The sequence below is a fragment of the Amblyraja radiata genome, chromosome 11, assembly GCF_010909765.2.
Source record: "Amblyraja radiata isolate CabotCenter1 chromosome 11, sAmbRad1.1.pri, whole genome shotgun sequence".
NCBI classification, from domain to species: Eukaryota; Metazoa; Chordata; class Chondrichthyes; order Rajiformes; family Rajidae; genus Amblyraja; species Amblyraja radiata.
Genome location: NC_045966.1, coordinates 5,748,838 through 5,761,763, shown reverse-complemented (window position 1 = coordinate 5,761,763; position 12,926 = coordinate 5,748,838). Strand labels below are relative to the sequence as shown.

The 12,926-nt window shown below is 41.8% G+C and overlaps 1 protein-coding gene across 1 annotated transcript in view; it reads left to right on the top strand.

The window, feature by feature from the left end:
• The window catches only part of hspa4 (heat shock protein family A (Hsp70) member 4), a 47,455-nt gene extending 40,785 nt beyond the window's left edge, over positions 1–6,670 (top strand). The window contains exons 15-19 of the mRNA XM_033029229.1: positions 431–556; positions 786–893; positions 1,806–1,925; positions 2,770–2,931; positions 4,336–6,670. Of these exons, the coding sequence (XP_032885120.1) occupies positions 431–556; positions 786–893; positions 1,806–1,925; positions 2,770–2,931; positions 4,336–4,542 (723 nt within the window). The 3' untranslated portion in view covers positions 4,543–6,670. The remainder of the gene's footprint in view (positions 1–430; positions 557–785; positions 894–1,805; positions 1,926–2,769; positions 2,932–4,335) is intronic.
• Positions 6,671–12,926: the final 6,256 nt, after the last annotated feature.

Sequence of the window (12,926 nt, the reverse complement as noted above, 5' to 3'; positions counted from 1 at the left end):
ACACTATATCAGGACATCAGTTCATTTTGACCCTCTGAAAATACTTCCAAACATTTTGCAAATTCTATTTACTTTAGACTCGAGAGATACAGCGTGGAAACGGTCTCTTCGGCCCACCCAGTCCACGCCAACCAGCGATCACCCCGTATGCTAGCACTATCCTACACACTAGGGACAACTGACAATTTTACCGAAGCCAATTGACCTACAAACCCGCGCGTCTTTGGAGTTTGGGGGGGGATCCAGAGCACCCCGAGAAAACCCACATGGGCATGGGGAGAACGTACGGACTCCATACAGACAGCACCCGTAGTCAGGATTAAACCCGGGTTTCTGGCGATGTGAGGCAACAACACTACTGCCACACCACCGTGCCGCCATTTTTAATTGAATTGAAATATTTACATAATTATTTTTTGCTTCCATCTAGGGTAAAATGATTATGCAGGATAAACTTGAGAAGGAGAGGAATGATGCAAAGAATGCGTTGGAAGAATATGTGTATGAAAGTAGAGAGAAGCTAGGTGGAATCTATGAAAAGTTTGTCAATAAAGATGTAAGTATTTGATTCAGTGCACATTGAATATTACACTTTTAAAGTTCTCGCTTCCAGAAAAATAAGCCGTCAAAGACACAAATGGAAATAAACATTCACTAATTACAGTGTGAAATATCTAATGTATATAATGTGAAAGTGTTAAAGTTGATGTGCGGAATAAAAAGTAAAATGGTCATTTTTATGCTCGTAAATTAAGATCACTATAGAATTTTCACTTCACTCTTAGGAACAAAGCAAGTTAAGCCTTCTACTGGAAGACACAGAAAACTGGTTGTATGAAGGAGGGGAGGATCAGGGAAAGCAAGTGTACATAGATAAATTGGCTGAATTAAAGGTAAATATGTGCAATTTATTGAGACTTCATGTGAGCCTTTTTTTGATTTATATATTTGATTCTATTTGTTTTTGAAATGTTGCGCTTGTTCCGTTGATGCCAACGCTTGATTTACACGCTGGGTATTTTTGGAAAAATTGACTGCTGACAACATAGTCCCGTGTATATTTAATTTGTGCTTTTAAAAAAAAATTGCACTCAGCTTTTCAAGCACGTAACTTCCGCGTGAAATGCGAGGTGCCTGTAATTAGATTAACATAGAAAATAGGTGCAGGAGTAGGCCATTCGGCCCTTCGAGCCTGCACCGCCATTCAATATGATCATGGTTGATCATCCAACTCAGTATCCTGTACCTGTTTTCTCTCCATACCGCCTGATCCCTTTAGCCACAAGGGCCACATCTAACTCCCTCTTAAATATAGCCAATGAACTGGCCTCAACTACCTTCTGTGGCAGAGAATTCCAGAGATTCACCACTCTCTGTGTAAGAAATGTTTTTCTCATCTCAGTCCTAAAAGATTTCCCCTTTATCCTTAATTCGATCTCTAACATGCAGCAGGACTTCTTCTTCCTGCATATGGGGTGCACAGTTGTAGGACAACTTGTTCTATTTGATTGTGCACGCCAGGTTGATTGCATTCGTCGAAACAGGGCGGACCACGTGAAGGTTGCAATCTCCCACCCCCAGCGAGACTTACCATTACTGACATTGGAACTTTTACATTTTTCAATGGGTTGCCGTATATTTCTGTGTTTTTTTTGTTTTTTGTTTTTTAAACCTATGTTGATGATCCATATCGCTGAGGTGCGTCTGGAACCTCTAGATTGAATTGTTTTCCCTTTTGCTTTTGCAAAATCGTGGCGGTTTCATAGAAATGTGCAATCAAGTTTGTAATACCTTTCACTTTCTAGAAACTTGGTCAGCCAATTCGAGATCGCTATCAGGAGTTTGAGGAGTGTCCAAGGGCCTTTGATGAGATGGGGAGACAAGTGCAGCAGTACATGAAGATTATAAACTCTTATAGAAACAAAGTATGTAAACGATATATATTTATTTATCACCAGTGAGTATGTATGATAAATACCATAGTCATATAGCACATAAACAGGCCCTTCAGCCCAGCTTGTCCCTGCCGCATTGAAGTTAGTCCCATTTACTGCCGTTTGGCCCAGAGTGGCACGGCTGGTAGAGCTGCTGCCTCACAGCACAAAGACCCAGCTTCAATCCTGACTTCGGCTGCTGTCTATATGGAGTTTGCACATTCTTCCTGTGACTGTGTGGGTTTCCTCCCACATCCCAACAATGTGCAGATTTGTAGTTTAATTGCCGCCAGTGTGTGAGGAGTGGATGAGAAACTGGATCTACGTTAGTGACGCTCACAAGATTTTTAGATGGGCACACGGATAAGGAGGGTTAGTTTGACTTGCCATCTTGGTCGGCATATATATATTGCGGGACAAAGGGCCTGTTCCAGTACAGTATTGTTCAATAACACAAGGGTTCAAGAGTGACAAACTAGTATTGCAGAAATATGAGAACATTGAAAAATAGATGCAGGAGTAGGCCATTCGGCCCTTCGAGCCAGCACCGCCATTCAATATGATCATGGCTGCTCATCTAAAATCAGTACCCCGTTCCTGCTTTTCCCCCCATATCCCTTGATTCCTTTAGCCTGAAGAACTAAATCTAACTCTCTTGAAAATATCCAGTGAACTAGAACTAATTTTTTGCTGCAGATTCAGACCCTGGCCTGTGCTATAAAAGGTGGCAGAACCACAAGTAAAATTGATCTATCTTTGCAACAAATGGCTGGTTTGGAAGGGCTTGCTCGTGTTTTGGAACTTCTGATTGAGTAGTTTGCTTGTTGTCTACAAGGATGAACTGTACGATCACCTGGATCTAACGGAGATGGAGAAAGTGGCCCAGTATGTCCAAGAAGCAATGGGGTGGATGAACGGCAAGATGAATATGCAGAGCAAACAGTCTCTAACACAAGACCCACTTGTCAAATGTGCAGACATTCGAGCCAAAGTTAAGGTAATTCCAGATTTCACAGAATTTACCATGGACGACTGTCGTTATCTCTACAATTAAAACCTTCTGAACAATGACTCGCTGCGTTTGAAGGATCATTGCTTCGAATGGAGCTCCGGGGCCGAGGATGAGGATGAGCCCTGCTGCTGAGAATGGTGGGGGGGGGGGGGGGACCGAGAACAAAAAGGGGTCTGGTGAGGGGGGGGGTAACCGAGAACAGGGGGGGGTGGGGGGCCACGAGAACAGGGGGGGTGGGGGGGCTGGTGTGGGGGCACCGGGAACAAGGGGGGGCACTGAGTACAAAGGGGGGGCACCGAGAAGGGGAGAGGGGGCAGTGTGGGGGGGGCGCCGAGAACAATGGGTGGGATGTAGGCGGGTGAGTACTTTTTGTAACTGTCGTGTACTTTGTATGCCGAAACAGAATTTCACTCGGTACATGTGACTATAAAGTATTATTTGCATTAATGCAAGACATAATTTAATTCAATTTAAACTATTACATAGACTATATTATTCAAAAACGAGGTTGAATAAATTCTACCCAAACGTCTCTCCCAGATGCGATAAATGTTTGTTTCAAAATGCGAATATAACACATTCATTTGTAGGATGTACAAAGTTGAATAAATTTTGGAGCGATATATTTGATATATTTACAAAGCTTTTCAAGTCAAGAATAGAACCTAATACGGAATGGATTATATTTGGAATAATAGTAGAAGATATCAATTTAAATAAAGACCAAAAAGTTTTTTTAAATTATGGGTTAATAATTGGAAAGAAATTGATACTTAAATTTTGGAAAAATACAGCTATACCAACTATTAAAATGTGGATTAGGAATATGATGGACATAGCACACCTTGAAGAAATGAGACTCCGACTAATAGATAAATATGACCAATTCTTAAGGAGTTGGTCTCCTTTCATCGACTTTTTGGAATCGTGTGATGCAGCGGTACCATAAGGATTGCTGATTACAGGTCAGGTCGTGGATAGATCTACATCTCCGAATACAGATTTGAACATTTCTTTTTTAAGCGTCTTTCTCTCCTATTTCTACTTTCTACTCTTTCTTTTCTTATACACACACTTCACGTTTTTCTATTATCTATTTTTCCTCTTTTTCTTCTATTTTTTTTATTTCCTGTCTTTCTTACTTCCTTTTCAAAAACAAAAAACTAGAGGTTGTACATAGAATGTATTACGTCATGACATAGTTGGCACCTAAAATTAGGTACCACTGTATTTTGTATTGTATTAACTTCTAATAAAATTAAAAAAATTAAAAAATAAAAGTATTATTTCAGGCTAGAGGCCTGTGGAAGTGGTGATCTTGCTGGGTTTTGGTGAGTTATATCATAATTATTATTGTGTTTTTAAAATAGCTTCTACTTTGCTCTGCAGGACTTGGCAAACCTTTGCAATCCGATCGTTAACAAGCCAAAGCCGAAAGTCGAACCTCCGAAGGAAGAGAAAGAGGCGGAGCAGAATGGACCAGTGAGCAGCGAAGAAAACGCCAGCTCGGAGGGCCCTACGCCCACCAGCGCTGAGAACGCCCAGAACAACACGCAGCATCACCAACAAAACCTACCAGAGATGGACATTGAGTAAATATGCAGTAGTCAGACACACACAAACTGTTAGTAAGACAAAACTTCTCTTCCGCCCCACCCCTCCCGACCCCCTAATGGTGAATGGAATAACCTGAAAATGATAACCTTGAATTTCCGTCAAATTTTAAGTGTTTTATTTTTTAACCCCTTCCTCTCTGTGCAATGGAACAGGAAATAATTAGTTCAGCTGAGGCTTGACTTCAATGTTTTTTTTTGTTATGAAAACTAGTTCTGATTTTTATGCTTGTGGCTTTCACAGAAAAATGTGTTTGTTTGCCGTTCAGAGACCGCACTCCTTGCCGCCACCCCTTATTGCGAATGCTGCAGGAGTCTGTAGTGACATTTCCTAGCAACCCCCTCCGCGACTGAATCGAGTGCTGGATTGAAGTGTCCACCCGAAGTTCAGTGAGTGAACACAAATGTGCTTTAGTGTCGTTCCTTTTGGTCTGTATGGTTAGTCACGGGCAACTGAGAAACAAAACCATGTTTGCCTGCCTTTCTTTCTGAAAACAAAAGTTCCGATCTTTAACAATTCCACGTTATACGTTTTCTTTCGAAAGCTATTGTCGATTACCATCTAGGCGCATGCTCCTTTGCAGAAGTCCAATATTGAAGTCAAACTTTGGCTTGAGCACAGAAGGAAGAATTGTTCTCTGCTCAGTTTTTCTGGGAGGGGGGACAAAAAAAATCAGTCCCAAGTATTTGACAATCTGTTATGTTGCCGCCGCCTTCTCATTCTGACTATAAAATACTGAGCGAGAAGTGGCGGATATTGCTGCTGAACAACCGCTACCCTCTCGATTACGCCTCTTCTGATCTGTAACTTTGGTTTCTTCCTTCAGCCATTTTGTAATATCCATATTATATTTAAAACATTTGGATATTCTTGCATGGAAATATTCTTGTGGTGGTACTGGTGAGAAATCAGTTTTGGGATGTTGCAGGCAGAAATAAATGCACAGTTGCAATCATTCAGTGCAGTGCACTCCTGGCTTGGAAGAGCTAATAGCGCTTTGAACTATTACAATAAGTGGTGTGGGAGTAAACACTACAATCGGCTTCTGAGCAAATGCCTGCATTTTATCAATTTAATCTGCAACCTGGTGGGCTTTTGAAACGTTGATTCCTGGTAAGCAAATTGTGTAACACATTTTTTTTTTGTCACACAGAGGATAATGGATCTGTTTTCTCTGGAGAGGTAGATAATTGTTAGTCATTGACAACTTCAAAGAGCACTTGGCAATTGTTCGTCGTCTTTGTGGACTGGGGGAATATTAACGGTTCTCCTGTGTGCTTAGTTTTGGAAACAAGATGGCTTGCTGACCAATTTCTCTCTCCTCCCCCCCCCCCCCCCCCCCCCCCCCCACACAAACTATTGCAGCTAGTTCGTTTAAATTTAAAGATTTGAACTCTTCGTGTTAATTCTTTTGTAGGAGCTAACAAAAAGGTTGCTCTCTGGAACAGTAGCAATTAAACTGACAAGTCCCCAGAACACAATGTTTTCTCCTAGCCAAATCCCCAGCTTGTTGCATCTTGTGCAGCTGTATATAATTGAAGGTGGCACTGAATTAAAAGCAAATCAGTTAGTGTTATTCCATCTGTTTTTCCCTGTGTGGACTGAAGGTTGGTGTTTGCTATAAGCCTCATTAAACATTGTCAGTTTTCATAGAGTTGTAACTGGATATGATTAATTTTACATGGAAGGGAACTGCTGAGGTGGAGGAAGGAATGTAGGGAGAGTTGTGCTGTGCATGGTGGAGAGAAGATGCCAGCTATTTAAACATGCCCCTTCCTCCAATACACAACTTGCATCCTGCAGCGGGCTTGTATGTCACTTCAATAACTCTCCAGTAAAGTACTTAAAAGACCATTTGCAATCTCCCAGTTTGCCAAGAAATTAGTCAATTCTGTCCAGTTTCCGGTTCTTGTTGCTTAATTATTACATCCTGATATTTACAGGTGGTAATTCATTGTCATCTGAATGTACGATCTCAAGGACTAAGCCTTGCAAACCTGTCAGCTGACATACCATGGTACATGGCTTGAGAGTTGCTATTTCCACTGTATATTTATACTCACTATTTCACTGAAAGGAGTGTGAAATGCAATAAAAAAGTTGAATGAAAGTTGTGTGTTTTTTTTTTAAACCAAAAGTTGGTGATTTACCAGTGTGGGGCTAGTTTTAGATAGGGTGATGAGCATCAGCTAAAGAATGTCAGTCTTCCATATTGCTACACCCTTCCCTCATATTAAAAGACCAATTTTTTTTCCACTGGTGTTCTTTCTCTTGATTGGCCTCTGTGACAAGAGGTAACACCTCCAATCTTGTTGAAATGGCACTTGGGACAATATTTTGGTCTTTTTGTTTGGGCCATTGTATATTGGAGGTACCTGTAGTCATCAAAGGGCAAATGTTCTGGCTCTTATTCCTCCCACATTTAGCGTAGGTTTACAAGGTTAATTCCCGGGATGGCGGGATACCATATGCTGAGAGAATGGAGCGGCTGGGCTTGTATACTCTGGAGTTTAGGATGAGAGGGGATCTTATTGAAACATAAGATTATAAAGGGTTTGGACACACTAGAGGCAGGAAACGTGTTCCTGATGTTGGGGGAGTCCAGAACCAGGGGCCACATTAAGAATATGGGGTAAGCCATTTAGAACGGAGATAAGGAAACTTTTTCACACAGAGTTGTGAGTCTGTGGAATTCTCTGCCTCGGAGGGCGGTTCTCTGGATATTTTCAAGAGAGCTAGATGCGACTCTTAAAGATAGCGGAGTCGGGGGATATGGGGAGAAGGCAGGAACGGGGTATTGAATGGCGGTACTGGCTCGGAGGGCCGAATGGCCTACTCCTGTACCTATTGTCACATTCTAAAGACATGCAGGTCTGTATGTTGACAAAAAAGCTGGAGAAATTCAGCAGGTGAGGCAGCATTTATGGAGCGAAGGAATAGGTGACGTTTCGGGTCAAGACCCTTCATTCTGAAGAAGGGTCTCGACCCGAATCGTCACCTATTCCTTTGCTCCATAGATGCTGCTTCACCTGCTGAGTTTCTCCAGCTTTTTTTTGTCTACCTTTGATTTTTCCAGCATCTGCAGTTCCTTCTTAAACAGGTTTGTATGTTAATTGGCTTCTGTAAAATTGTCCCTAGTGTAGAATAGAACGCGTGGACTCGGTGACAGATGGTTGGCAGACTCAGCCAAAGGGCCAGATTCCACACTTTCTCCAAGCCAAACCTGGATCACTGCTCCTGTCAGCTTTACCTAGTCAAGAAATTCAAAATGTTTTCCCAAATACATATCCATACTTCAACCACCAATTTGAAATAACTGGCCAAAATAACATACTATTAGACATTTGTGTTTATTCAATAAACAGATCAAGCATCAGGTGAATATTTGGTATACAAGCTAAAATGTGCATGGTTATAAAGTACATGCAATATGCTTGAAACTTGTATTTTAGTTTATATGGCATTAAAAGATCCAAACTAATCTTTTCCAGTGCAGGCCAAGTAACCATTCGTTGTAAAATTGTACCCGTATTGAAACAAAACCTTTCTTTACAGATTAATCCTGAAGCTAAAATATTTTAGAACAATTCAGTTTGTAATTTGTTTCCCCCTATTACGTTGAAACCAAAAATTGTATATTGCACTGATTAATTCATTGGTTAAAACAAGCATGTTCAATTTATATTAACAACATAGGCTATCAACAACGATATACGCAACAAATTAATGACAAGAACAAACACAGTTTCCCGGCACAATCCTAGATAATATAAAATTGTAAATACGGCAGCATTTCCACCCAGTTGATCTATTAATTTTCTCATATACGTTTGTTTAGCGCTTTCATAAGTCAAATGATGTGGAAAAGTTGAAAAGCTTTTCCTTAAAATTAATTCCACATCAATAATGTTATCATCTTAAACATTCTGCATCACAGTGTTAAAGGTTCCCAGTTTTTCCTACTGCAAAATCCTTTTCAAAAGTTTAACTACTTGTATACCTAGATCAAAATACTTTAATGGCAGCAGCAAAGACAGCCATGGATACTCTCCAAAGGCCAAAGTCAGCACCAGGCCGAGGCAGAAGAGGTTCTGCAAACCAACACAATATAAATAAATCTGACAGACTCCCTCTCCAATCTGCTAAAGATAGGCACAAAGTGCTGAAGTAGCCCAGTGGGTCAGGCAGCATCTCTGGAGAAAATGAACAGATGATGTTTCGGGTCGGGACTCTTCATCAGTCAAATTGGGGGGGGGGGGGGGGGGGGGGGGGAGAAGAACTTGCGGCAAGAAAAGACCAGGACTAATAAGGACTGGCAACAAATGACCTCGGGCAGGGTGGTGCCTTGGTAGGCCAATTGTTGGCTCGGTCTGAAGAAGGATCTTGACCTGAGATATCACCTATTTTCTCAAGAGATGCCACCTGCCCCACTGAGGTACTCCAGCGTTTTGTGTCCATCTTCATTGGCCAGGGAAGGTGCAATCTCAAGTGGGATACAATGTGGTGAACTGTGGAACTGGTGAAACGAGGAAGAGGGGAGTGTTAGCCATCTACTGTTGGCTTATGGGTGCAGCAAATGTGACTGACTATCAGTTCTCCATCTACCCAGCTTTGTCCAGCACAGCCTATCCTCAATCCTCATGGACCAATCTCAGGCTGTCCAAGAGGCAAGCAAGCAGCAGATACAAAAGGCCACGCAGTCCGCCGTTAATTCTGCAAATATTAAGGCAGGCCAAAATTCTGCCATTTGGGCAGCATCGCGGTAGAGTTGCTGCCTCACAGCGCTTACAGAGCCAGAGACCTGGGTTCGATCCTGGCTACGGGTGCTGTCTGCACGGTTTCTACATTTTCCCCGTGACCCGTGTGGGTTTTATCTGAGAACTTCGGTTTCCTCCCACACTCCAAAGATGTACAGGTTTGTAGGTTAATTGGCTTGGCATGAATGTAAAAATTGTCCCTAGGGTAGGATAGTGTTAATGTTCGGGGATCGCTGGTTGGTGCGGACTCGGTGGGCCGAAGGTCCTGTTTCCGCGCTGTATTTCTAAAACTAAACTAAAATGTTCCTACAGTAACTCTTCGCCTCGAGATGTGTTCTGCTGGGCACATGCACACAACAACCTGGGAATCTCAGATCTAGTATTTCAAGTATGAACTCACAACACTGCAAATTTATTCCATCTCCGATTACAGTTGAAACCATCTTGGTTGCCGATAGCCCACGTTTGAATCATCGAGAATCAAAATGTAATGTTGATATAGTCAGCGGCAAAAAATAGCCTGGGCTTGTATGGCAAACTGAACACTGAGAATTTGCACCTTTATAACAAGGTGTGGCAAGAACACCAGATTGAACCATGATGCTTAAAATATGGCCCATGTAAGACTGCCTTCCATCACAGTGAGGAGGAGATTCGCTGTGATGGAAGTTTGTGTAAATTGTGGTGTGTCTTGGTTCTTCTTGTTTGTATGACTGCAGAAACTAAATTTTGTTTGAACTTCTGGGTTCAAATGACAACAAATAAAATCTAATTTAATCTAATATACATCAATCCCCCAAAGTTGAAAGCCTTCAGCAAATGCATTTTTGAAGTGTTAATAAAAAGTAAACTATACTGGTGTTTTTTTTTTTGTTTTTTTTTTTAAATAAAGAGGTGCAGAGTGGAATAAGGCTCTGAAGCACATGCCGATAAGCAGTCACTCATTCACACTAGTTCTCGTGTGTCTGGAATATAGGGACTGATTTCCAATTTGTTTTTGGGTTTTTTAGAGATTCAGGATGAAAACGGGCCCTTCGGCCCATTGAGTCCACTACTACCCCGTACACACTAGTTCTATCCTACAGGTGTAGGGACAATTTACTGAAGCCTACAAACCTGCAGGCCTCTGGAATGCAGGAGGGCACCCGGCCAAAACACACGCAGTCACAGGGAGAACGTGCAAACTCCATACAGACAGCACCTGTAGTGAGGATAGACTATATCACCTCTGATGCGGTGAGGCAGCAACTCTACTGCTATGCCACTGTACCACCCTGCCTGAAACATTCCACTTTTAAAAAAAAAATGCATATCTACAAGGTTAATTTTCTAGCAGAATTTCTTCAAGGCTTGAAGTACATACTAAGCATCCAAAGTCTACTAGCAACTGTGATCAAGGCAATTTCTCCTTAAAATATGTCTGGGAATTGCAAAACCCCCCATCCCCAGCACAGAATCTCATACGGCATGGAAGCTATGAATTCATTAATAGCAAAGCACAGAAATAACAACTATGCAACAATCAAATGTAACATGATTGCCAACACTACAAAAAAATAAACTATGAAAATAAGGTGCCAAACATTGTTATAATATTATAACTAGAGGTAGTCAGACAGACTCAAATATACCTTGTATCTCAAAATATTGTAAACATCAAATCAGCAACTTCCCCATTCTTCTTCACAAGGTAATACTGGAGCACTGCATTTGAGAAATGTGTAAAACTAAAACTTGTATGTAGAAATTAATACTGTTCTATTGTTTAGTCTCAATGTGGACCCACCAACAAGTGTGTAGAGCATAGAATACTGAGCCATAGCCAATGTATCTGTATACATGCACATAACTGTGCCCCCCCCCTACACACTTACTAAGCCACATAGAAATTTATCTGCTTTCTGAATGAAAAATTATGTTCAGTCACTACTACATGGGGGCTTAATTCTCAAATGCAAGCTCTGTGCAAAATGTACATTTAGTTAATCTCTTCACTTCCAAGACAAGAACACAAGTCAAAATATAGAAACAAAGAAAACTGCAGATGTTGGTTGAGTAACACAGCGGGTCAGGCAGCACCCCTGGAGAACATGGATAGGTCATGTTCTGGGTTGGAACCCTTCAGACTGATTGGGATGTGGGGGGGGGAAGAATAGAGAGCTGAAAGAGAGGGGCAGGACAATATGTAGAAGCCCCCCCCCCCTCTCTCTCCTTTTTCTCCCCACACCAGGTATTGATCCCACCCATATCTCTCCTCCACACACCCCCTCCTCTAGCTCCACATCCTGCAACTTTACAAAGCTGTTTCACACCTCCTGTTATCATCCCTGGCTTTTGTCCCGACCATCTACTTGTCAAATAAAAACCCCTCACTTGTCTACCATTTACCTGTTGCACTTTGTCCTGCCTCTCCCCCACTACAATTAGCCTGAAGAAGGGTCTCAACACAAAACGTCACCGAACCGTGTTCTCCAGAGATGCTGCCTGACCCACTGATTTACTCCAGTACTGTTTGTCCAACAGGATTGAAGAGCTGCAAATTGTGAGGCCAGAGGAAAGGATGTAGGGGGGTGGGGAGGAATAGGTGGGGCTAGGGAGGGGGAGAAGGGAAGGGAGAAAATTAAGTTTATCTGTACGAACTTCACCTTCCTTTATCAAATTGAAAAGCATACACTGTAGGAAATGTCTGCCAAGAAGCTTATTTCCAAGTGCAGGTGAACTATTAACATGATGCCGATGATCGGACGAGTATAACACAGAGTGAGCCTGCTCATACACCATCTTGATTCACATAACACATCCCAGCTGTTTACTGACTATGGCAAGATAGGCCTTTGGAAAAACCAAGTCAATCTAAATCAACTGCAATTGAAAAACCTCACGCATGTAATGCATCTTTCAAAGCAAAGATCCTTCATACACTCGCAAATCTATAAGAGCAGTCTCAATAGATTAGGTTTAAATAGGTAGACACAAAATGCTGGAGTAACTCAGCGGGTGAGACAGGATCTCTGGGGAGACGGAATGGGCGATGTTTCCGGTCGAGTCCCTTCAGACTGAGAGTCTAGGGAGACACTAGAGATATGGAAGGTGCGATCAGACTGAAGAAGAGGTTTCGATCCGAAACGTCGCCCATTCCTTCTCTCCAGAGATGCTGCCTCACCCACTGAGATACTCCAGCATTTTGTGTCTACCTTCGATTTAAACCAGCGTCTGCAGTTCTTTCATACAGATTTAAATAGGTCTCTTCCTGGCCCAATGTACAGTATATATCTATCTGCACCTTGTTACAATTCTAATCGTTTTGTAGATGGGAGGAAGAAAGGAAGTTATGACGGTTTTGTGGCCTCTGGTCTAATGGAGATTCTCAGGTGATAAACTACATTGGTACTAGAGAAGAATTGGTCCATGTGGATCCATAAAAGAGCAAAACCTGAAAGCTAACTGGTGTGTTCAAATTCGACCGACTGGTTGAATAAATAACAATGGGATACAAAGTCAATATATGCCCAAACCTTACATTCAGTATTCAAACATTAATAATTATTGTGCAAATTTGTGTTAGGCATCATATTGGAAAAAAAAGTTAAGGGTTAATACATTTTTTAA